The sequence below is a fragment of the Populus nigra genome, chromosome 12 (assembly GCF_951802175.1).
Source record: "Populus nigra chromosome 12, ddPopNigr1.1, whole genome shotgun sequence".
NCBI classification, from domain to species: domain Eukaryota; kingdom Viridiplantae; phylum Streptophyta; class Magnoliopsida; order Malpighiales; family Salicaceae; genus Populus; species Populus nigra.
In genome coordinates this window covers 13,905,555-13,932,714 of record NC_084863.1, presented here as the reverse complement: position 1 = coordinate 13,932,714, position 27,160 = coordinate 13,905,555, and the positions used below count along the sequence as shown (strand labels likewise).

Genomic DNA, 27,160 nt, shown 5'->3' with positions numbered 1-27,160 from the left:
ATTTGAATTTTTTTAATTTGAGTATTATAAATTAAAACATTAAATATGAATATATTCCCATGAATGAATTCCTAATGATTCCAATTTGAAGTTAAAATTGGAAATTATAAACCAAAATCTCGAGTTTTGTTTTTGTTTTTAATTAAAATCATCTTTCTCATGTTAACAAGTTGGAAATATTTTAAAATAAAATATTTTTAAAAATAATAATAATATCCTGGATTTGGAATTTTAGGATATTGATGCATGAACATTAAACATACGGTTGTTTCTCAAAATGGAAAGAAAATGAATTAAAAAAAAACATATCGTTTAATTAATGCATCCAAGCATACAATATTTTCTTAATATTTGAGTGATTGAATTATTTTTAGGCTAGATTTTATGAAACCAGATTAAATAAATATTTTTAATTTGGTGAAAATATCCAAATTAAAAGCAGAGGATCTACGATTGTACTTTTCACAAGTTGTATAAAAAATTAAACTCCTCTAAATAAGAAAGAAATATACCTATTTAATAATTTCTTGATCAAACTCTTTCATATATATATATATATATATATATATATATAGACTCACATTTTGATTTCAAATGATCTTGAAATTTATTATTGTGTAAATGATTTAATTTAAATGCAAGTGTTTTTCTAATCTTGAGATATATGTTAAGGTCCGTTTGTTTGCTGGGAAGTTGTTTTTTTTTAGAAAGTGAATTCTGAAAAAGTAAATTATTTTTTAATATTTGGTAGTGTAATGAAAAATAAATTGAAAAATATTTTTCAGTGTTTGATTATGTCATGGAAAATGAGCTGGAAAATAACTTATTAATGTTTTATTTTTTTCAAGTTTATTAAAATAATGAGAAACAAATCTTACAAATTAAAAGGTTGAATGGGAATGAAATTGAAAACAAATATAATTTCATAAATTATCTCAAATAAAATAAATAATAATTAAAATAATAAAGATCAAATCTAAAAAATAAAAAAATTGAAAGATAAAGAAATTAAAATAATAATAATTAACATTTCATAAATTATTTCAAATAAAATAAGTAATAATCAAAAGAACGAGGACCAAATTTGATAGATAAAAAATTTCAATTAAAAAATGACAAGAAAAAAGCAAATAACAATTATAAAAATAAAAACCAAAATTAATATAAAAATTAAATTCTAAGGGATGAAATTGAAAAAAAAATATTCAAAATAATATATATATAGCAATCAAAAGTTTGAGGATCAAATTTGATATAATCAGCAAATAACATGATATTTTTAAATTTTTCACAACTTCCAGAAAATGTTTTCTGCTCAAAATAAAAGGAAAACACTTTCCTAAAAACCAAGCCAAATTTTTCTTTGATTGGAAAGTGTTTTTCGTTGATCGGAAAATGTTTTTCGTTGACCAGCTTTTCTAATTGCAAACAAACACAAGAAAGTTTAGGAATTGATTTTCTGAAAACTAGTTTTTGGAAAACAAACACAGCTTAAGAATTACTTATCCTATTTTGAGAAAGAGAAGTTATTATATAGTGCTATAGAAAAAACTATTTAAATTTTAAAATTTATCTATTAAAGCGTGTCTAGATTTAAATTTTGGTGAATTTAATTATTAATTTATTAGGTGTTGATGTTAAATGTCATTGTATGTACACACATAAAATTCAAATAATTTAAATATGAAATTTAAACTAAAAAATAAATAAGGTTTTTTTTTTCCAGACTGAAATAAGCTTTTCTAATGTATAGGTGACATTATAATAAGTCTCTAATAATCTTGAATTAATATTCAAACCAAATAGTTTTGAACTAAAATCAAGAAATTCAACTAATTCAACCTTCTTAATTTGGTAAAAAATATTAAAATTAAAGTAAATAATTAAAGAAAATTTTACTTTATCACAACCATAATCTCGAAATTTTACTTAATCATTGTTTGTCCAACCTCTTCAAATCGAAAAAGAATGGTTTTATTAGCATGTCAATTAGCTACTTCATTTTCAAGGAGTTGTTATTGATATAAGAAAATCATGCTATTAGCATAGAAAATTTAAATTTTCTGGGAAATAATATAACTGAATTTTTTTGGGTAAAATGATATAATTTTTGCTTTTCATGATTCTAAAACGTGATATATAAAAAAATTATGATTGAAAAACATGACATTAAATAAATATTATATTTTTTAATCATGATTTCTTTACAAAACAAGACATTAATAGAAAAGATTATAGTTTAATTTCACGACATGTCTCAATTTTAAATAACAACAGGATAAGTTATTGTGGTTTAAAATCATGACAGATTAAAATTGTGATATTTTATTAAAAAAATTTTAATCTATACTATTTCATAAATATGGGAAAATTCTCAAATTTTTCTGTTCTTAATGTGTGTCTTTAAGATATAAAAAATTGGACACCCAATACATAAATTTCTAATGATTGTTTTTAATTGTAAAAGAAAACCCTTGAGGTTGAGGTGTTGGTTTAATAAAATTTATTTTTCATGATATCTCAATTTTTAATAAAATTTTAAAACCTAATATAAAAAATTTAATTATCATTAAAATTATACTTGTAAAACTCCACCGATTCTAAAAACAATTTATTTTTTTAAAAAATTAAAATTATGTTGATTTTAATTAGCAGGTCGACCTTGGTTTTTCACCTAATCAATTAAATTTAATTTTTTAAAAATATTTTTTATTCAGATCAATTAAAACTCGATTGAACTGTATTCTAGCACGACCGTCGAGTAGATTCAGGCTTCAACTATGATTAAAAAAAAGTAATAAAGAAACAAAACAGTAATGGGTGTCAAAATCATAACAGTTAAATACAGCATTCAAAGTTCTATAACACGAAGACTTTACTTTTGGACCCCATGAACAGAACCTACTTTTAACTGCCTTACTTACCTCTCTCCTCTCTCCCCGTTTCTCTCACCAACCAAACCTGTAACAGAACACAAAGACATGTTTTTTCTTTTTTCCTATCTTTCCTGCTCAACACTGTTGTGAAACATAGATAGAGAGAGAGGGAGAGAGGGAGGGAGAGAGAGAGGGGGAGTGGATTCTGTTGACCAAGTAACAGCCGGCAAAAGCCGACTACTTTGTTGATAATAATAATAATAATAATATCCGTGTTAAGGGAGTGTATACATGTATACGCGTTGAACAGTCAAAGAAGAAACCTTAAAAACAAACATTGCTTTGTTTCTTTCTTGGAAATTAAGTCTTCATTTCCATTATCTCTGCATGATCTTTATCAAGTACAAGTCTTTCATCTTTCGAGGTACTTGTTATCCATTTATTTCTCTTGGGTTTGTTTTTTTTTTTTTTTTGATTTGATAACTGTTTTCTTACTCGTTTTTCTAACGTTGTTATTGGTTGGTGACTTTGAATTCTAGGTGCTTGAAGTCAATTTTTTGAAAACTTGGGGATTTTGAGTCTTCAATTTGAATTATTTGTTCAAAAGGGTATTTATTTATTGAGAGACTGTTTGTGTTGATGGTTTTGTGTCCATGGAGGCTGCTGTTAGTTTTTGGTGTTGAATTTTGATTGTATAGGAGGAGGGCTTGGTTGGTTTTGATAGAAAAGCAAAATGGGTTGTATTGCTTCTAAGGAAAATAGCCAAGATGGTCATAGAGAGAGGCTATCTCGCAAAGGATCATTAGATAGGCGAGTTTCCCATGTCAATTCTCTAAGAACAGATGACGGGGTTCGATCAAAGGATAAACGTAATAGTGGAGATGTGAAGGTTATGTTAACGGATAAGAAAACAAGAGGTTCAAGGAGGTACCATGGTGATCAGATTGAGAAAAGGCGAGTTGAGAATCAAACTGAGAAGAATATGGTCGACAGTAATGAAGTTGATGCTTTTTGTCAAACTCAGATTGAGAAAAGGAAGATGGAAGTTTTCCAAGATTTTTCAATTTTTAGTCATCCAGCGTGGGGGAAGGTGCCAAAGTGCGTGGAAGCTGAGCAGGTGGCGGCTGGATGGCCTTCTTGGCTTGCCTCGGCAGCAGGAGAAGCTATTAGAGGATGGGTGCCACGGCGTGCCAATACTTTTGAGAAGTTAGATAGAGTATGTTCCATTCTCTAGTTGATGATTGATTTCTGTTAGTTTTGACAAGCTTTACATATCAATTCCACCATTTCACTTCATCGGATTTTATATGATGGCCTCTTGTTCTTGCAGATTGGACAAGGAACATATAGTAATGTCTACAAGGCTCGTGATGTCACACATGATAAAATTGTTGCTATTAAAAAAGTCCGGTTTGATAGTGGTGATCCAGAGAGTGTCAAATTCATGTCCCGTGAGATTCTTATTTTGCGTGGGCTGGATCATCCCAATATAATCAAACTGCAAGGCTTGATAACTTCCCAGACATCTTCCAGTTTGTACCTTGTCTTTGAGTACATGGAACATGATCTTACAGGACTTGCTGCACTTCCTGGCATGAAGTTCACTGAAGCACAGGTACTTTTTGTCCTCTTTTATTTTCCCACGATTCTCTTTGACTGCTATTCAATATGTTACAATTGTTTTAAGATCTTTTTTTTTTTCAGATTTATATCTGAAAGCAATACTTGGATAAAATTTCTGTGTGCTTTTACAGCATCCTGCTCAATCCTTATGTTTTGTTCATTTTTCTGTCAGATCAAATGTTACATGCAGCAGCTTTTAACTGGACTTGATCACTGTCATAGTCACGGTGTTCTGCATCGTGATGTAAAGGGTTCAAATCTTCTTATTGATGACAATGGGATCTTGAAGATTGCAGATTTTGGCTTAGCAAGTTTCTTTGATCCTCGAAGTAGTGCTCCATTGACAAGCCGTGTGGTGACTCTTTGGTATAGAGCACCGGAACTTTTACTTGGAGCCTCTCGCTATGGAGCTGCTGTTGATTTATGGAGTGCGGGTTGCATACTTGGTGAGCTATACTCCGGCAGACCTATTTTGCCAGGAAGAACAGAGGTACCTTGTTTATGAATTTATTTTCTAAATAGATGGAAAGATGGTGATGAATTCTCTGATCTACTGTTTCTTCTTCTTAGAAAAGAAATAGCCTAACATGGGTCTTCAAACCTCTGAATTGCAGTCTAAACAATATACCCACAATGATAATGAAACATTCTCTTCATGTTGTTTCCTGATCTGCCTTCACTCTGGACTTTAAGCTCAGTTAATACATGCTCTAACAACGGTTTCAATGTGATAAATTTGTTTGCCTTCATCTTGCATCTAGAAATGATAATGATGAATTTAAGCAACATTTTCAGGGACCTCAATTACCATAGCAGTATTTGTTGTTTCTTGCAGGTTGAGCAATTGCACAAGATTTTTAAGCTGTGTGGCTCACCCTCTGAGGATTACTGGATAAAAACAAAGTTGCCTCGTTCATCAGTAATCAAGCCTCAACGACCATATAGACGAAGTGTGAAAGAAACATTCAAAGACTTTCCTGCTCCTGCTGTTGGCCTTATGGAAAACTTGCTTTCCATGGACCCAGCTTATCGAGGAACTGCAGCTTTTGCTCTCACCACTGAGGTATGCAGACTTTGTATTATTTGAGAAAGTGAAAGATAGTTAGAATGAAAAACGAGTCCCATGTACCTGTTTTATTTTAAGACATTGAAAATGGCTGTGCTGCTGAGTAAAGTTTTTAGGAATACTCTAACTTAAAAGGTACTTTTAGTAATAATAAGTTCGTAGCATATCTTAATTTTAAATAAATAACTTGTCCATATTAGGGTGAGCGAGTTCCTGCAACACCTTCTGTTTTTACCATCTCCTCTTTGATTGTGGTTTTATGATGTTATCCAGTTAGATATCTTCTATATTTCAATGAGAATCACTCTAGTCCTTCATAACTGACATTCATTTTAGTTTCTGATCTTGATTGAAAGTGTGGAGATTGAGTTGGACAGAAGGCTTCTCTAAATGGAATTGTCTGTGACTCTGTAATAGAGGCTCTATGTCCTTGGTTATAACTGGCCCTCATTGGAGAATTTGCTTCGTACCGTCAATTGTCAATCTCCTCATCTCTATTGTATTAAGCCTTCAGTGAATTTCATTCCTTTTCCTTTAACTTCACATCATTTTCTAAAAACTGACTCGCTACTAAAATTTATTTTCTGAGTTTGGAATGAACTTCTGTGGTTACTTTTTCTGTGGGATTTTTATGAGCAGCTTTGTTTATTAACTTCTATTCTCTCCTCACTTCACAGTTTTTTACAACAAAACCATTTGCTTGTGATCCATCAAGTTTGCCCAAATATCCCCCCAGCAAAGAGATCGATGCAAAACTACGGGATGAAGAAGCTCGAAGGTATTTTCTTTTTGGTTAGTTTTCATTAATGTGAAAACAAAGATTGTTCTGTCGTTTTTGGTGGAGAGCTGGTAACTTACTTTAGAAGCAAGAACATTGTCTATTGTTGCATGATAGGACATTGGGATTAGAGATTGTCAACTTATGCTATATTTTTTATGTTCTATATATGCATGCTGTTGCAAAGGAATAGTTCCTAGAATATGCTAAAAAGAAAAAAATCACTTGCTTTTAAAAAACTTGGCTTTCACAGTGTCAATCTCTTTGTTAATTTTCGTAGGCAAGAAGCAGTTGCAAGGAGAAGTGGACCAAAAGAATCTCTTGCACCTAATGGCCATCCTGATTTGCCCTTGTCCCTGCAGGTAAACATGAATTCCTATCCTGGTTCAAGTGAAATGAAATCTACATATCGATATTGCATAAAAAAATCTGTGTTGTTGTGGATTTTATCCCAACTTTTAGACACTTGCAGGTCCTGTTGATTTTGATTAGGTTATACAGCAGAAATTAAATAATTATCCTTGTGATTTCTTTATCTTCAGTTTCTTCATGGTTTACCTGATATTCTCTTGTTGTTTGGTATCTCTAATACATGCGATCATTTGTTTTTGTTTTTCATCGCTTTTGTTTCTCTTCCATTTCTTGTTCTTTTATGACAAGTTTCACTTTAATCTCCTTTTCATTTATATTCGATCTCCGATTGCAGAAGAAACACAATTCTGTTTCACAAAATAGTGGCAAGATGGTCAACTCTCGTAAGGAGCAAACTGTATCTGGTTTCATGATTGATCCCTCTGAACAAAGGCAAGCTGTAAGAGAAGGGAGAGGAGATTTCATGGAGCATCAACGTAAGAAAGTTTCACATTCGGGGCCATTAGTCCAAGGGAATGGCTGGACAAGGACTGGAAAGAATTTCGATAATCATAATATGGTATCAGGCAGGCATAACCTATCAACAATATCTGGTTTAGTAGCAACTAGAACTATCTTGCCTGGAGATCACCAAAAGAAACCTGGGGTGCCACAGCCAGAAGTGGTAAACCAAGTAGGCAGGCGTCAGGGATCATTAAACGGATTGGAGTCCTCAAGAAAGGTGGACCAAAATTGTCAAATAAAGAAGATGGGAGATTCTCCTCAGGCAGGAGCTGGAAAATCCAGTAACAAAGAACCGAGTCTGGTAAGTTATCGAGATTTTTTTTTCTGATTCAAATGTCTCATCTCAAATTCTAGACTAGATACCTTCTATGCATCAACTCTAGTGATACATTTGATAGAACTTAGATGAATACAAGCGATTATGATGGGAATAAGGAGATAAGCATCATCTTCTTGACCATGTTATCAATGCTCTTGTTGGCATGGAAATCTGCTCTATCCCCCGACTTAAATAAACGCCTTCAAGCGCACACTTTAATTGAATGAACATCTTATTTTCCTGTTGATGTCCTAGTAAAACCGAATACTAAAATTGCTACCATACCGGAACACCACGCTGATAAAGTAACATGTCCACAATTTCTGGCGTTCACCCATACCATGTGAGCAATGGAACAGAACTGTTTTAAGTTAGCTTAATTCATGCAGATGATTTACCTCTTAACATGATGATCCTAAACTTGTTAGAGTTCCTTTTCAGCATGGCCATGGTCCCAAGGGAAACAAGATTTACGTCTCTGGTCCATTACTCGCTCCATCAAACAATGTGGAACAAATGCTCAAAGAGCATGACCGCCAGATCCAAGAATATGCCCGAAAGCGGCTCGACAAGACAAAACTTGCGAAGTTGAAAGCCCAAGGGAAGCAACCAACGGATAGTTTGATGGCTGCCTCTAGGCATTGAGGAGAATAAAACAGGCTTAAAACCTCAAAACCCTCGGCAGTTCACAGCTAACTTGATGCCAGGAAAGCGATTTCGCTCATGGCTCTCTGTACAGTGGGTGCTTTTTCTTTAAAATTAAATTTCTAGCAAATTATTTAGTACTCTATATAGCTTGTTTTAGAGAATGCCTCAAGATTATTTTTTCAGCTCGGTTTTTCCGCCCCAGAAGGATAATAATAACAAGAAGCTCGATTTTGAGACCAATTTTGCTTACCACCTCATGCAATAGTATCATATTCTAAAGTCAAAAGAGTGAATGCAATGTGTTATTTTTTCTTCTTCTGACAATTCAAGTCATGAAAATCCTTGTGTTTTGCTATTCTAAAACAACAAGAAGCCTTGTATATAAACCAATAATAATAATAAAAAAAAGCTCAAAATATTAACTGTTCAGTTAATCTGACCAGTGTTTTAATAATCAGATTGATTTGATCAAATTTTATTAGTCAACATCAAAGAAAGAAAGAGAGGAAAGAATGTCTGTATAGTTAAGAAGAAAACAGTGATTTTCTTTGTATTTTTTTCTCTTACTAAATTATTTTCTCTTCAAGTATGATTTTTATTGGATGACCAGAAGAATCTATGTAAAACAAGTAAAATTATCCATTTAAGGCATGATATTTGAGAAAAAAAGAGGGCATATTTTTGGGTCCACAATCAAAATTCGTATTTTTGTTAAAAAAATTAAGGTATATACAATATCTTAAATAATTTTAAAATTTACCTATTGTGTATTTTTCAAAGTAAAAGTTACAGATCAAATGATTTTTATATATATATATATATAAAAAACTCTCCCGTATAGAGGGATATTTTCCCTTGAATTGAAACAAATAATGCACAAAAAATAAAATCTATGAGACAAAGATATGCAATTTCATGCAAGGGATACAAATATTGATAAAAAAAGAAAAAGAGTGCGGTGAGCGTGGATCGAACACGCGACCTTCAGATCTTCAGTCTGACGCTCTCCCAACTGAGCTATCCCCGCAACCATTGAGCTACAAATGTTAGATGTTCATTCTAATATACATTTTTATTATATACAAATAATCCATCTACTTTCCTTCTGCACAGGACAGATTTCTGCAAAATTTCCTAGTGGCTGCTTCAACTTGTTTTGTACGCAAGGTCCGATCTGACATCCTAGAAACTGTTTCATGCAGTAACTACAGCCTCAGCAGCAGTGGCGGATCCACCCTTTTGTGATGTATACTATAACCCAACAGTTAAATTCATATACTAAAATTCCCCACTTTGGAGGTTAAGCCCGAAAGAGTGAGTCCAGGCTCTCTATATTGAATTGTAAACCCAGATTAATATTTGGTATATGTATGTCGAGTTCAACTCATTGAACCTTGGTGGTTCAGTGGCTGCGGGGATAGCTCAGTTGGGAGAGCGTCAGACTGAAGATCTGAAGGTCGCGTGTTCGATCCACGCTCACCGCACTTTTTCCTCTCTTTTTGTTTCTTGTATTGGTCTTTTTACTTATCTGGGATAATGGACCGAGCCCACCAATATAGAGCCCATCATCCAATCTCGATAATGCCTGGGACCCTGTCCCGTTTTCTTTCTCTTCAATTTACTTTAAATTAAATATTTTATCTTTTTTCTTCAATTATTTTAGATGAATTAATTCACTGCCTAATCAAGTTGTTTAGACAAAGCATTGAAGTCCTTTTGCATAGTTATTTATGCATTTTCTTTTAAGGACTTCAAACTTAATGAATTTAGTTCGTGAAATACTTAAATATATTGATTCTGAGTTTTGAAACTTTTTATATATATATATATATATATATATATATATATATATATATATATGAGATTTAATATTCAAATATTAGAAATATTATCTTTTTTAAAAAGATTTTTATTCAAATAATTATGCAAAGAATAAATCTTCTATAGATTCATCAAATAAATTTTTATTCACCAAGTTTTTAAATGGTTACCTAGATAACCTAGCTCCCATGTTCTAACTTCAAAAAAAAAAAAATTATTGCATGAATCAAATCCATCATTAACTCACCTATATAAATTATATGGAACCTACTAATTATTTGATTCACAACTTTATGAATGTGAAATAATAATAAAACCTGTTTTATATATGATCTCAACCCGAGAACAAATCAGGGATAATTTTGATTTTTGGAGGGCTGAGGTTAAAATACTAAGATAAAAAAGTTTCGTTCTCCAGTATTGGTCCCCAATGTTGTGATACTTGACAAAGCATGGGTATTCCGGTCAAGAATAGCATGGGCTACAATAGCAAATGCCAAAGAACCATCTCAATCCAATAGTATAAGCTGTTAGGTGAGGTTTTAAGATATAATTTATATTATTATCTAACACACCTTTTCTAGTGAAAGCTCTTTGAGTTTGAAACTTGAACATATCCACATTATTTTGTGCTTAATTTTTATCAAATAAATAGTAGTGGTGAGATTCGAACTCGTGATCGCTTGATTATCAAGACTTTGATACCATGTTAAAAAACTATCTCAACCTAATAGTTTAAATTATTAGATTAAATCTCAAGATATAATTTATATTATTCTCTAACAGTAAGTAGCAGATAAGATGAGAGTACAGAACCTAGGCAGCTTAAAAGGTTGTTTTCCTCATTGACAAGTTGCATTTTTACTTGTTTGTTTCATTGTTTGGTTCTATTGATCTCTATCAACAACTTGTTAGCATTCCATTACTATATATAAAATGCAGTCTAATGACTTTGATTTTGAATTTAACTTTATACGCACTGTTTGCTTCTTCTTTTTTAACTTTTAATTTGTAGAATTAAATTATTCTTCAATATATATAGTGATTAACTGGAAGAAATTCTTTATGATCTTAATTTCCAATAGGGATTTGATTAAAATATATGCCAAGGGCCACAGGAATATTTGTTACTTTTCGATGGATATGTTTGCTTTAAAGAATTGCAAATGGATGAGCAACCAACCTTAATTAGCACTGTATTTAAACGTTCCTTTTGAAAAAATGTGTGCATCGACAATGACTTGGAGCTTTGGAAGATTGAAGCTCCAAAATGATTATGAGTAAAAGATTTCAACATGTTACATTTATGATTAATTAATTATCAGCAGAGAAGTTTAGCAGTTGTGAATTGACCGCGAAAGGGTAATCAACTTGGCTTGCTATGGATAATTAAATTATTGTGCCAATTAATTAATTGTTTAATTGATTGAGTTGATCAAGGAAATGCATAAAATAAATTTGTTGTTGTTCTCGATATTAAAGAAGCTAAAAGAGAAAAAAGACTGCTTCCATTTTTATTTTTTTTAGCCCGGGCGCCACTATAAAATTTTATCCAAGTTGCTAATTATCTTGAGTTAATCCGGTGATCTCATGCTTGGTTCATGTGTTGAGCCGAGTTTCAAATGGTGGACGATGACCTAGTATACTTACGTGGGTCAATTTACAATTTAATCAAAACTTGATTTGGTTTATTTTTTTAAAAAAATAATATCATTATATATATATATATATATATATATATATATATATATATATATATATATATATATATATATAATCTTAAAATGACTGTGTTTTGAATAGACTGGATTAATATGAATCAACTCCTGTTCTGGTAATGATTCTTACAAGATTACTGACTTGACAGTTTACTGCTTTAAAACAAAGAACCGAAGGAAATAATCCCAGGCTAGTTCTGTCGACTGCAAAGCCATTTTCTAGTAGATCGTTCTCATCATGACTTGACAGTTTACTGTGCTTTTATTCTTCACAAACAGTCAAGATCTGAAGCAAGATCTGAGTCGCAAGACTTGAAATAATGGATGAAGGGAGAGTTGCTGCCCTAATTATAACAGTACAAGGTCTCAACTTCCTGACGCTGCATACCATCTATCTATACTTGATAGCTACTAATTTAATTGCATATATTACTGGTCCTTAATTTTCTATGCAAAAATCCCTATTCTACATGGCAGAAAAATGTTAAAAAACAGTTTATAAGCCACTGCAAGTTGCTTTGTACAAGACATGCGAACCCTAAACTGTAGAGATGGCAATGGAAATACGCTCGACAGAGGTTTATATATACCTACAGCGAGGGAGGTGGTCATGGAAAAAAAACATTACCTGCACAGGTAGGTATGGATACAGGTGTTAAATACCTGTTCAGATGCTGAGACGGGGACGATGACCTTCAACCCATTTAGCCTCCATATTCACTATATTAATTTGTATATTTTCATATTTCTGATTTTATTATTTTGCTGTGAGATGCATATATATCTTAATGAATTACTGGATATTTTAACTTTCTTTTACTACTTTGAAGCAATTTTACATTTATTTTCTTTCTTATATTTATTTTAGATGTAATTAATTATATATTTTCTTCATCTTAAAAAAATTAATAGATATAAAAAATATTATAGAACTATGATTAGTATGGAAAGAATTTGCAGAAATGGATGCAAGCAGAGAATACTTCATTTAATTAGTTAAATGAAACTCACATCCCTTCACTATTTTTATTTATATTTATAAAATTCAACTCAAAAAGTACATTCAGGAAAAAAATTCAGGTTAGTAATTAAGAGAATCAATCTAAATGATCCACATGCTCAGAACCAAAAAATAAAATTAAGAAGGGTCAAAATATTAATTGTTTTATTATTTAAGCTAAAAATATAAATATTGTTAAGAAAAGGGTTGAAAGAAATTTTCTTTGCAGGGACCAGGCCGACCCTCTCAGCCCCCTATCTTTGCTCCTGCATATACTCCTATAATATTTTTAAATGATCAAAATAACATCGTTATTGAATTCTAAATTGACCTGTTAGGCAGACTAATTTTATAACTATCATCGTATTAATTCCTTTATAATAGTTTATTTTGAACCCTAAGTTTCTCTCCTATATAGTAAGGATAATAATATATAATAAAAAATTATTGAGATGTTTTCAGGTGTCGCTGATGAGCAGCAATGGATGATTTAATAATGGTATATATATATATATGTGGAATTAATTAAAATGTTTTCTTTTAAATATTTATGACAGCATGTAAAGACCTCATCAGGTTAGCTTTTCAAGCAAGTTGGCCATTGATTTTCCTCTCAGAACTTGCTGCAAAAGCAGGGACAAAATGGGGCTGCTACTTCTCATTGTCTGAACTGTGGCTTTTATCATGTCTGTCTTAATCACCAAATTAACAATTCTTGATTTCATTTTCGTTGGTGGCTGTTGCTTTCTTTAATCAACACCTTTCGATTTCTTATAGGTTTATTTTCTTACTCTCGATTTTCTGCCTTATGAGATCTGATATTATCATTAATTTTTACAAAAGGAAGAAACTTTTGGTTCTTTAACTCTCTGTAAAGATGGATAATTCTATTATTTTAGGCACAAGGAGGTGTCTTGGTCTTCCACTTATTGAATCTAGAATCCTAGATTTTGGTCTTAAAGCAAACGGCCGAATTATTCTTAAGAACTTGTTGGAGTTTTCTTGGGTAATTCGTGTCACTGTAATCGTTAATTACTAAAGAGAAATTTGTTAGTTTTTATTTATTTATTTGTCTTATATATTTACAAGGAGTTTCCCACCTAAAATAAGGTGTTTTTCCCCCATGAAATTAATATCTCATTTGTCCATGTGGTTTTCTTGATTAATATTCTTAAGAGTGAAGATCAATATTTTCCCATATCATTCATTTTAATAGAAAGTATTTAAGAAATCTCTTGATCAAATTTAAAGGAAAAAACAACAAGAAATATGAGATTGGAAAGCTTTAATTAATATAAAGTACTCTATTTTGATAATATTTTTATATATATAAACTACCTTACAGTGAAAACACAACTGGTTATGAAATAATTTCATGTTTCATGATCCATAAATTAGAGTAGAAAATTATAAACTATTTAAGAATATGATTTAATTTAAAATTAATGCGTTACCAATGTAAATACCGATTGACAATTTTTTTATTAAAAGAATAATATTTATTCAATATTTGTAATCCTTATTTTGAACTCAACATAACCTTTCCTTACTTACAACGATTCTTAAAGTCTTAATGGATCACTTATATTAATCCCTATGGGTTGAAAAACAAGTGCGAGAAACACGTTCACCATCAACTCGATCTCTTGGCTCATGTTTGGCTGCTTAAGAAAATGAGAGTGAAATTTCGATTTCATCATCTGCATAAAGTATATATATAATATTAATTTTCTAATCGATCTTTTTATGGAAAATTTCATCAAAGTCTTGTAATCTATAGCTTAGGGCAGAATGTTGTCTGCTTACAATTAAAACAGTGCGATAATTACTACTTATATTATCTAATCGATCATTATTTCTAAGTGCGTCCGCTCTTAGTTTTTGGATTGATGCCATAAACATATCTTAAACCTGTGACTTTTCGAGGCCATCATTGGTAACAACCTTCAATCACACTTGAGAATCAATAGGAGAATAAATAGAAGTGCTTTCACCAAATTTCACAACTATTCTACTGCTATATGTCTCATAAAAAACAAAACAAAAAAAGAGTCAAATTTATAAATTAGGCAAGAAAATTTTAAATTATTGATGTAAATAAATAATCTTAAACTGTTGATAACTATTAAAACTTACAACGAACATGTTCACTCTAGTATTGACAAAACATTTTCTCGTATCATCTTTTTTTTATATGAGTTTTCTCATATAACTCTATTGGAATTGATTCACGCTTAAATTGCTTCTCGTGCAAATTAAATAGAATGTTCAAAGTCTCACAAAGAAACATATAATTAGAACTTTAATAAAAATAATATATATATATATATATATATATATATATATATATATATATATATATATATCTTGTTAGGTGCTTTGCATGGTTAATAAACAAGATCTCTTCTTCGATGTGCTTGCTCATCGAGTCATGTGTTTTTTTTATTTCTATTTTGTGTACTAGATCGTGAGCGCTTTGTAAAACTTTCCAAAGCCACAAATTTTTTATACAATGCCAAATTACTTTTTATGACATGCCTCAGTTTATAGCTTTTTCACTTATTTACATCGTCTGAGCCAACCTTTCTAATTGCTTGGTTATGGGTATCATATAAAAAATCATGTAAGCTAATTATACATAAATTTATTAAATAGAAATTAGGTAATGATATAAAAAACAAGTTTATAATAATATAACATTAATTGATTTAAACTTACCTAGTTGCATTGTAATTCTCTCATACTCTCTTGACGAACGCCTCGTTGATATCATCCTACCAAAAATCTTTCTTAATTGATTTCGTACAATAATTAGTTTAAAAAATTTTAAAAAACCAATAACTTGAATTAGAGATTATTTATCTAACCTTAAAACTTTTCCCACCAAGTATCTACCATACACATCAAATTAAGATAGTAATTAATGAAGCTGACACCATTAAAACAATGATTCTTTGAATGACTAATTCATTATAGAGGTGATGGAATGAAAAACTTTAATATTGGTAAACTTGAAAATCAATTTAAACAAGCCATTTTCATGTAATTATAAAACTTAAAGTAACTCAACATAAATAAATAATATAACGACCAAAACATTAATTACATAGATAGGTCGTTATTCTTTTTTTCTATAATTTACCTAACATAGGCTCTATCAAATAAGAGATGCATGCTTTGTTGTCCTAATTAATTGAGCTTTGGTTGATAACTTCTACATTAGACGCCACTTTATTATTATCATTTATATTCACCATACAATCACTAACACTATTACTTAATGAAGCAGTAATACTCTTTTTGGATTGAGACTTGTTTTTTCTTGAATATATAGCACCAAAAATAATAATAATTAATACAATAATAATAAACTAGAAGTCGATATATACTTTAGACATTAATAGAATCAGATTTTCTGCTTTGCATATTCATAAAAAAGCACATATCTACTTCTAAAAGTCAATACTTATATATAGCAAAAAAAATCAACTATAATAAAAAAAAGGATACAATAAAAAAAACAACACTCAAATTTTCAACACAATCAACAAAAAAGCAACACAAAGAATGACTAAATATCAAAACGGGGTTACAAGAATTACAAGCTCATATTTTATAAAGAGAGCAACATTTAAAATTCTAAAAGCCAAATAATATCTAAAGATATATCATAAAGCTCAAACAACAAAAGAGCACTAAATTCTTTGGCATGACAGCTTGCAATCCAAGAACACAAAAGGGATATTAAAAATACTTAAAATTGTTTATTTATTTGATTCTTTATTTACAATTACAAGCCGATCACTATACTCTTGTAAGGATTACTATTATCATCTACAACTTCATACATGTTTCTAAAACTAGAAGTTGAGCCCTCTATTTTTTCTTCCATGATCTCGTACGAAACATAAGTTCTCCATGGCTAATCTATGATGATGAGAGCTTGATTTATGATGAAATGAGAGGGAGAGGAAGTTGTTTTCTGCAGGAAAAAAAAGAAAAAGAATAAGAAATGGGGGAGAGGGAGGGTTGAGTGACCGGTTATAACTTAAATATTACTGGTGGATTATTTTCAACAGAAACTAGTGACGATAATTTTTCATTAGTAATTTCATCGGCAATATTGACACGTCAGATTTGTCGAAGGAATTGACGAAGGAATACTTGCTCAATTCTTTTCATTCCTTGAATTTCACCGGTAATTCCCTCTATATTAACTGACATAATTTTTTCCATCAGTGAATACTGATAAAAATAGTGACTTCATGTTTTGTTAGTAAATGTCATCATAATTTACCGACATTATTTTTTTTATCGGTATATTCATTTATATTTACTAGTTTTTTAGTAATGTTTTTTTTTTAATTATCCTATAATGATTTCACTCTCGCACTTTATTGTCTCACTCCTATTTTATAATTTTGCTTATAATTTCGCAATGTAAGTGGCCACGATGTATTGACTTAAACTCATCTCATAAAATCTCCAAAAAATCAGCATGATTATCTTCAAAAATTGTTAAGTGAACCCATTTGATCCTTGCGCTTTTCACTTTCAAAAATATTTTATCCTTGATTTCCACTTTCGCTTTTCGGATCAAACCAGCAAGATTTATTGAATAATTAATTACTCTCTTGAGAGTTATGTCATTGTTTGTTTTTTTATTAAACAATGGAATGACTAAACTTCCATGAACTCCCAAAAGCATGCCTATTAATTCTTCACCTTTTTGGTTTATACCATACTTGACAGATCAGCCTCTTAATTCTTGATAGTTGCCTCAACAGTGATAAAGCATTCGAGTAAAGCATGAGGTTGGGATTATTTGCCTTCATTAATTTGTATCAGACTATATATTAATTAGTGAGGTTGTGATTATATATAATATTTATATTTGTCATTGTTTTCTTCATAAGCTCGATAATATTTAACCCCACTTGGCAGACATAGTAATTAGATGCACATCTAGTCAGCTCTGCACTCGATATATCCTCTGGATAGACATGCATGAAATTAAATTCATATTTTAGCTAATTATTTTTATTACAATAACATGATGGTGGGTTTAATTTTATGTTTAAGCAGCTAAAATTTGCGAAGAATACTATAATTTATATATCATTTTCACTTCAAACTAACCCTTGTTTACTTTTTAAGAAGGAAACTTGCATCTCATTTTACTACGAGACAGTGATTGAAGCCTTCAACAACATTGACATTTGATGCCTACATTTGTTTGGTAGCTACTGCTAGTTTCCTCCATTTTCCTCTACTCATGATCATGACCTCCTTGATAGATAGAACTATTACCTGAAGGCTAGTCTATTGCTAGCCATTTTGCATTGGGCATGCGAGAGCACAAGTTCTTCCCCTTTGCGTTTTGCAACATCGATCTCACATTTGGTGATGCAGAAGGAGGGGCCGTAGCAATGAATTACCTAAATCGTTTTTTTTTTTATGTTTTATAATTCCTAACAACTATGGACCTAATTAATGAGGTTTACATATTACAAATAATAAATAATTTTTGTTCCCTAGAGCAGGATGCTGAATTATTTTTTTAAAATTGACAGAAAATTAACTCTTTATTTGTTTTTCTCTATCTTTTTTCATGATATGTAAAGATGGTATATGTTAGAGAATAATATAAATCATATCCTGCAACCTCACCTAACAGTTTAAACTATTGGGTTGAGATGGTTCTCTGATATGGTATCAGAGCCTTGATGACCAAGCGATCACGAGTTCGAATCTCATCATCCTCATTTATTTGATAAAAATTAAATACAAGGTAAAGTGGGCATGTACAAGTTTCAAGTCCAAAGAACTTTCACTTGAGGGGTTGTGTTAGAGAATAATATAAATCATATCCTGCAACCTCACCTAGCAGCTTAAGTTATTTGATTGAAATGGTTCTTTGATAATATGTTGCTGTGAATAAATAATTTTTGTATCATGGGATTTCCTTTTTCTCGAAATTCAAGCATTAGATAATCTTTTTTATAATAAATGATTGTAAAATCTTCTGTGTTCGAAGCATTTTATTTATAATAAAAAAATTAATAATAAATTGTAAAAAACAAAATCGGAAATATCCATCACAAAATAAGTTGGTGAAGCTCCTTTCTTACACAACCTAACTATGAGTGAGAACAGACAGTAACAAATGTTATGATGGGGCAGAGGCAGTCACTTTTATCTACATTAATTTGCTATCAAGTCATTTTCTTCTTTCACTGTCCTTATCATCAACAGGTTTTCACGTATCTGAAATCCATTATTTTCCATTAATTATGGCTATCATGGAACCCTGATCTCTTTGGCTGGACGCAGGCCCGCCTGGCTCCTTACAACCTTTTGCCTTTTTTTTAAGTATTTATGTAAATAAAAATCTGTGCACTTTCAATGCACTTTTGGGATAAAAGAGAGGAGACAGGTAAAAAGGGTGTGGAAAATAAGAGAAGAGCATAGGAATAGTGGAATTTTTTTAAAAAAGAAATCATGAAAATTATTGCACCTTTTGCTTTTCTTATTAAAAAATAATTTCTCTTAGTATGTAAAGAGAAATTATTATTATTATTATTAGATAGATTTAATTTATGTAGATCAAATCAGCATCCAATTATAAAAATATTGAACTGTATCATAATAATCAAATTAATCAAACGGTTTTGATTCATCTAAACTCAATGATTCTTGCATGATAATATGATAGAGCTAAATACTTTTAGGGCTTGATCAAACACAAAACTAATATTTTCTTTAAGATCGAATTGTCTGCTTCGTCAATCAAAGATGCAATCTTTTCTGCTCCTGGAGGTGTTTTCCATGAATCACATTTGTGGCAAAACCATAATTCATCTACCAAAAACCAATCAATTAACTCTTATCTTGAAATAGTTTGTGTCAATTATATAAATCTATATGCTCCATTCAGCTACGTTATGATCATCTGGATTAAGGGTATAATAAATTCAACTTGCTAGTCATATATGTTTTGACAATTATTATAATTTATTAATGAATAATATAAGTTATATTTTAAAATCTCACCTAATAGTTTAAGCTATTGAGTTAAATTGGTTATTTGACATGGTATCAGAGCCTTGATGACTAAGCGGTCACGAGTTCGAATGTTACTATTTTTATTTATTTGATAAATATTAAGCATAAGGTAATGTAAACTTATACGAGTTTCATGTCTAAAAGAATTTCACTTAAGGAAGTGTGTTAGAAAATAATATAAAATGTATCTTGAGATCTCACTTAATAATTTAATTTATTAGATTGAATTAATTGTTGACAATAATTAACTTTATTCTTCTTGAATCACACCATCTAAGTGAATTATTTCCAAGAAGGGATTGAGTTATTTCCAAAGTATCTAGCTCCTTTTAATCCATCAGTATCGACTTTGATGAGTTTAATGGGATTCTCTTTATTATCCGAATATTATGAAACAAATACAAACAAACACTTGTATGTGGTTGTTGTGTAAGAAAAAAGTATATATTATCTTTACACTTAACATCTTTACAATATTGTGATGCAATTGAGAGCTAAGATGAATACTATCAAAATGCAAGTTGAGTGCATCTCTATCTCACTCCAAATCAGTTTTTGAGGAGGGGATTGATTTATTCAACATTGCAAGGATTTGTGTTTCCATAATCAATTACTTTTGTTGAACAAGTGGGTCTTAATTAACCTTTTCATGGTAGCTTGAGGCTCATTGTTCTCAAATATGAAGGGATCATTAATTTGTTGAAGTGTAAAGACATCATCATCAACTTGTAGAATAGATTTGTCCACTCCTTTCTCAAGCATGGAAGACAAATATGCAATTATGTATTTCCCCAAGGCAGCAGCATCTTGACGGAAGAGCAACACCTAGAGTAATCCTATGTATGCCACAACTCTCACAAACGTGTTTCACATTTTAGCATGCATGTGTTGCTTGTAATAGTAAGTTAAAAGAGTCTTTCAATGTCTAAACAATGTCCCGTACCTGGTAGAAGCAAATATATTAATCATCCATCCATTCCCAAGCATGCGAACCCTAATTAATGGCTCGATGATCACCAGTATACTTTCAGTTTTAGAAAAATCCCAGCATATTGCATAGGGCAAACTAGCTATAGTACTAGCTAGCTAGTCCTTTCATGTCTTACATTTTCTTAAGGTCTTTTTTGTCATCCATTGCCTATTGGGCTATTTTAGTAACACAAAATAAAAAGAAATCAACCTAAAATCTGGAATATCCTAAAAGATTTATCCTCAAGCTCCTTGCAAGTTGCATCTTGCATAAACTAATTAATGGGCAATGGCATATGCTAAGAAACTTCATTGCGATTTCAGACCCCACTCATCTTGGATTAACAAAAATAATAATAATAATAATAAAAAGAAATTGGATAAAACCAAGTAAGAACATCCTTGAACAATGCCATGTCAAAGCTCTTTCGCCACATGAAAGCTTGCTGGTGGTCCTTTCTCCATTATAACCAGCCCCACAGCCTCTATTGATTAGGATAAACCCTCACTAATTTTCTAATTAGTTAATGATTACTCCTAATGTGATTATCTTATTAAACATGACTAATATTTTAGTAGCTAATGATAGAATATTTTGTGCATATCCAGAGTTATCACGCTAAAACAATTATTGCTCAGACTGACGTGGTACACAGCTGCCACTGAAATAAACTTGCTCAAGCTTCCAATGAATTCTTGCCACATAAGCTAAAGCAACCTTCCTCTACGCGGTGTCTAGTTCGTCCACTTAGGACATGTTGGTCCCACGTAGCACTCCAAATATTACTATAAATATGTCACATTTTTTCTAGACTTGTTAAAATTAACCACAAGTGAAACATCAGTTTTCTCCCAAGCCTCAGGATTTCATGGCTCAAGTCATAGCCAGATTGCCTCTAAACTACCGGAGTTTTGAAGAGAATGTTGGGTTTTCCGACGATCCGGCGTATTTTACCGACATTGTTTTCGGTTTTTTGGAAGAGCAAGAAGTGTCTCCTGATAGCTCATGTGCTTCAGGTTGTGAATATAACGAGGAGGATGAAGATGAGATTAGTCCTTGTAACGTTGAAGAGAACAAGAAATTTTGGGAAGAACAAAACCAACTTCTTCAGGTGAATTTTCACCTCTCTTTTTTTTCAATCTATAATGTGTCAAGGCTGATGTCAAGGTCATTGCTAGATTAAATTATGCCTAATGGGAGTTGGTATTGATTATGTTATGGTTGCATTTGCAGGCAACATTGTATAGGACAAGTTCTCTTGAGGCCAATATTCGTCAAGCTACAAAAGATACTCTGAAGGAAATTAATGGGGTTGGCATGCATTGTTTGTGTGGGAAACTGGTGGCCGGAGATTGCCGGGATTGCTTGCAAAGAGAAATCTCAATCCGGCTTCAAAATGAAGGTTATAATTGTGCCATCTGCAAGTCTAAGTGGAAGAGATCTGAAGAAATCCCTTCAGGTACAGCAAATTCATTTCTCTCTCTTCTTTATGAAAAAAATGTTATCAATATTAATCATAGATGATGGTTATGAATCAATCGGTATTGATTAAGACCATGGGATATGATTAATGAGGTACAAATACATGAATGATCTATCTGACGTGCATGGTCTGAACATTTTTCTTCAAATTTATGCAGGGGAACACACTTTTTTGGAAGTGGTGGGCAAATTAAGTTCAAAGAAAGGAGAGGTGAGAGTGGTAATCGAGTTGAATTTTCGAGCCGAATTCGAGATGGCGAAAGCAAATCAAGAATACAATCAACTAATTAGCCGGCTACCAGAAGTATTTGTAGGCAAAGCAGAAAGGCTAAAGGCCTTGATCAAAATACTATGTTCTGCGGCTAAAAAGTGCATGAAGGAGAAGAAGATGCACTTGGGTCCGTGGAGGAAGCATAAATATATGCAATCCAAGTGGATAGCCACATGTGAGAGAACAACACCGGCACCGTTGCCCGGGGGGTTTTCGGACCGGCCGGCAAAGCCTAGAGCATCCATGTTAACTTATGATCTATTGGAGACTTTGCCTGTCTTGCATTGTACAGCAGTTAAAGTCTTGTGATTCAAATTTTGAAGATTATGCCAAAGGGAAGCCTGTAATCAAAACCCCTGAGTTTCTGCCCATGTAGAAGAAGTTAGGTCAAATTATCCACGGCGTAGATATCTCTGTTCGGTCGCAAGTACTGCTAGCATTAGGGTTTGGTCTGAGATTTAGGTTCTTCTGCGGGGTTGGTCATGAGTGGTCATATATGGATATGTCACATAATTATTTAAGTTATGTCTTGCCTTCCTATAATTATATGTCTTGTTGCTAATGTTTTAGACAGGCCAATTCACAATGGGATGTATGCATTTTTTAAAATTTCTTGCTTGTTCTTCTTTTTTTTTAATTCAATTCCAAAATCATAAATTAAATGGGAAACAAAACCCATTTATTTGTGCTAGAACCAATATAAAACTAATTATGAAAGTCCTATGAACGGCCAATTATATCACTTCTTTCAAAAGATCTTTAGAAAATTGGCAGTTAATCATTATCCTAGGACTAACAATCTTACAGGCCACATTAATTGATGGTCTATGGCATCAAGTGATTGATAAATTAAGATAAAGATAAAGATAAAAATATCTTGTAAGGTTGCTCAAATATGTTTTATAAAAAATTATTTATTTTTATTATTTTAATATGTTAACATTAAAAATAATTTTTAAAAAATAAAAAAAATATTATTTTAATGTATTACAAAGTAAAAATTATTTTAAAAAATAATCGTTATTATATTTCTAAACACCAACAAAATTAATATTTTTTATTAATTATATTGAAAAGGCCTCCAAGTGATTTGCAGGCTCTCTTCAAGAGGAATTTGTTTAGTCATTATTTATTGTGTTTTTTCTGATGTTGTTGAAAATACCTTTCTAATATGTTTTTCGTTTTTTAAAAAAAAAAACAAAATACTAAATCAAACGTTACCTTGATATCCATTCATCATTTGGCATAGGAAGAAAAATATAGATTCAAAGACAAAAAAAAAAAAAAAAGACTTCGTTTTTCTCTTTGTTTAAGGGACTGCTTGTCATCAAATCTTCAGAACCTGCGATGCTATACAGAAGAAAGAAAGAAATTTCTAATGCTGGTAATTAAGAAAAGGTAGAGTATTACTGAATCTGGAGGAATTTGGATCAGGACTTGCAGCTGTTTTCACAAACATGTCAGATGATTTCTCTATTTTGCTCCCCCTTGTGTCAAATCAAATATTATTATCCATGTAACTATCTAGATGATAGTCTAATAGTAAGAGTTTAAGATTAAAAAGTTTATTTTTTTATGGTCTTAGATTCGAGCTCTATAATTGCTTATATGATGACCACTAGAGGCTTGGTCGTTAATTTCAGGGCCCGTGGAATTAGTCGAGGTGTGCGCAAACTAACTCGGACACAATGTTAAATTAAAAAAAATATTATTATCCATGCCTCCAAATATATATCATGTCTGTATTCCTACTCAGATCAAGCAAATATTAAAAGAACATGCTTACTGCAGCCAAGGTCCTATTGACAAATCTAGGTATTTGATTAATTGATAAGAGTAACCTTCTAAAAAAACAAGAAAAATAAACAGGGTTTTGTTTGAAAATAAGATTGCACCTCAAAAAATAATATGTATTTTACAAGGAAAAGCATTATTTTAATTTTTTAAAAATAAAGTTGCACCGTGGCTACAACCTCAAAATCAAATGAACATTAAGATTCACAAATCACCAAGAAAAAAGTTAATAAAAATAATTAAAAATGGTCTTTAAAAAATATTTTTACACCTCATCTCATTAATTAAAAAATTATTGTTTATAATAAAATAAATAAAAAAATTATTTTGAGGTATAGAGATACTTTAAAAACGGCATCGAATCAAATCTCGAGGGACATTCGAAAAGTTTTAATTGAAAAATAAAATGCAAGTTTCTTGATAGCATAAACCTGGCACATGATCTGTACCGTTGCTACAACCATATGAGTAGGGCCAGCACCACTCTAGCAAGTAGCAGATTTTGGTGGGCTCGGCCCATTTGGTGCTTGATAGTTGAAAAATGAGAATAATAATTTTGATACAGTTAACTTTTTTTAGTTTAGTCCTTTTCAACAATATATTAGGGTTTTTTTTTAAATGTAAACTAGATAATTGACCCGTGAATCTGACCCGTGAATCATTACGGGTTGGTTGAAAAAACTTTGAACATGAAAAAATAACGTGCAAACATTGTTAACATGTTTTCTAGTTGTAAGGAATGTTTTTTTTTTTTATCATGAGCTTAAAACTTGAAATATATGTTTAATAAAAAAAATTAAAAATTATATACATCAATAAATACTAAAAACATTAAGGTAAAAAATATATACAAATTAAGATATTCGATCTTGATTGTTGTGGGAAGCCTGTTAATTTTTTTTAATTTAATTTCATGGTACTAATTTTTTTAAAAGAAAAAAATAATTAAAATTTCATTAAAACAAACTATTTTGCTTGTACAAGTCTTCCTTTTGTTATTAATATCTTTAATTTCAACAAAAAAAAATTCGAACTTTTTGCTCAGTAGTATTTATTTGCTAAAAATCAAAAGCAGAAAACATACTAAAGAAACTAGATGATTTAAAATAAGAATGAAAAAAGACATCTCTCTATCTAAAATCTTTTTTTTATTATTATTATTGTCTCATTAAAGTGTTTAATTGTATTTGATTTTTTTTACCAAAATATTTATTTCTTAGGCAACATTCTATCATTATTTTAAAAGCAAGCTTCAATTATATATAAAAAATAAAATTATGATAATTTTAATGTGATTGTATTAAAAAAATATAAAATAATACATCTCTCTCCACTCTTAAACTTAAGGATTAGTATGTAAAAGAAACAAAGTTTTGGACTAAAATATATGATTTTTAAAATAAAGGGACCGGAAAACTTTGACAAAATTTGAAGGCATGAAAAATGAAAAGGGAGCATTTTGTAATGGTAAAAAACCTTTGTTTTAGCCATCATGTCAAATTGAGTCCTTTAATTTTCAATTTTTTTCAATCAATACAACCAAATTTATTTTTGAAACATTTAACATCAACAAAAATGTCAGGAATTTTTTTGACACCTTGAGAATCCACGACGAACTCATAAAAAAGATTCTTAGGCTCAAATTTAAAATAACATAGTAAGCAAGAATGAAATTAAAAAAAAAATTGATGATTAACTTTCTAAAGACTAAAAAAATACAAAACATTGTTTATTCAGGTGAACAATGTTTTGTGAGATGGTGAACAATAATTTCATCGTTCTAATTAAATTTTTTTAATTTATAATTTAACCTTTCAAACAATATTATTTTACCTCTCTTTTATTTTTCAAAACACACACCAAATTAATTTTTAATTATCGATCTCTCACTAATAATTTAATAATTTATTTTTCCTTTTCCAATAACATTCAATCCCCAATTTATTAGTCAATACAACAAACATTCTGAAAACTCGTTTTTTATACTCTTAAAAATTACTTGTTGTAATAATTATTCATAATAATTTGCCTCCAATTTTTGTAATCAAAACGCCACCTAATTATTAATTTTCATAATTTTATGCAAATATAACCTTTGCAAATAATCTTTAAACATATAGATCATTTTAAAACAATCCTAATTAAATAGCTAAGACTAAGGTTACAATTAAAGAGAAAATATGGTTGCTGATTTAATTTTAAGACTATTAGCTTGTCTTGTCTTTTATTCTTTTTCAAAGCCTAATGAGTAGGCCCTTTTTTTTTCTCCTACAAGTCTTTCTTTTTACTTTTTCTTTACAGCTTGAATTTCCAGGGTAGTTTTCACATTATCCTGTTTATTTAAAAATATATTTATTTTTTTTATTTTTTAAATTTATTTTTTATATGAAAATATTTTAAAAATATAAAAAATAAAAATTTTAAAAAGCACGGAATGGCTGGAAAAAAAAAAAAAAAACTGAGCATCATTTCCATGAGATGTTGGACGGAAGAAAAAAACAAAAAAAAGCTGCCCGGGCCAGGATAAATGCGTGGTCGGCCCAACGACCTGTTCTTGAGACATACATATGGGTAACTGACAGTGACTTCAAACACTTTACCAAATGGAAAGACTTCAAAAGTCAAAGTCTTTCGTGCGTCAAATGTGTGAACACTGAGCCGCAAATTGTACAGTCAGTTTCCAGAAACAGGTCCTTTTTTTTTTTTAATATAGCTATTACATTATTTATTTATTAAATCTTTGTAGGATTTATTTAATTGTAGCCCTAATATTTAATTCATTAAAGTTTACTTATAAGATCAAATTATACACTTGTTAACCATCTAGATGGTGGCCTAATGGTAAGAGCTTGG

The 27,160-nt window shown here is 30.7% G+C and overlaps 2 protein-coding genes and 2 non-coding genes across 4 annotated transcripts; 3 read left to right on the top strand and 1 right to left on the bottom strand.

Annotated features, from left to right (window-relative positions):
* The first annotated feature begins 2,909 nt into the window (after nucleotides 1-2,909).
* On the top strand, nucleotides 2,910-8,426 carry LOC133670036 (probable serine/threonine-protein kinase At1g54610). Its single transcript, XM_062090435.1, has 9 exons — nucleotides 2,910-3,300; nucleotides 3,416-4,092; nucleotides 4,207-4,491; nucleotides 4,672-4,989; nucleotides 5,335-5,562; nucleotides 6,243-6,343; nucleotides 6,624-6,705; nucleotides 7,050-7,520; nucleotides 7,980-8,426. Exons 2-9 carry the CDS (start codon nucleotides 3,610-3,612, stop codon nucleotides 8,181-8,183), a joined length of 2,172 nt encoding a protein of 723 aa, XP_061946419.1. The 5' UTR covers nucleotides 2,910-3,300; nucleotides 3,416-3,609; the 3' UTR covers nucleotides 8,184-8,426.
* A 714-nt stretch (nucleotides 8,427-9,140) lies between these two features.
* TRNAF-GAA (transfer RNA phenylalanine (anticodon GAA)) lies at nucleotides 9,141-9,213 on the bottom strand. Its single transcript has one exon. It is a non-coding gene; the product is annotated as a tRNA-Phe (tRNA).
* Nucleotides 9,214-9,597: 384 nt separating this feature from the next.
* On the top strand, nucleotides 9,598-9,670 carry TRNAF-GAA (transfer RNA phenylalanine (anticodon GAA)). The gene has a single exon. It is a non-coding gene; the product is annotated as a tRNA-Phe (tRNA).
* Nucleotides 9,671-21,597: 11,927 nt separating this feature from the next.
* On the top strand, nucleotides 21,598-23,102 carry LOC133670239 (uncharacterized). Its single transcript, XM_062090759.1, has 3 exons — nucleotides 21,598-21,871; nucleotides 21,994-22,219; nucleotides 22,401-23,102. The coding sequence occupies exons 1-3, from the start codon at nucleotides 21,629-21,631 to the stop codon at nucleotides 22,820-22,822; spliced, it is 891 nt and encodes a 296-aa protein (XP_061946743.1). The 5' UTR covers nucleotides 21,598-21,628; the 3' UTR covers nucleotides 22,823-23,102.
* Nucleotides 23,103-27,160: the final 4,058 nt, after the last annotated feature.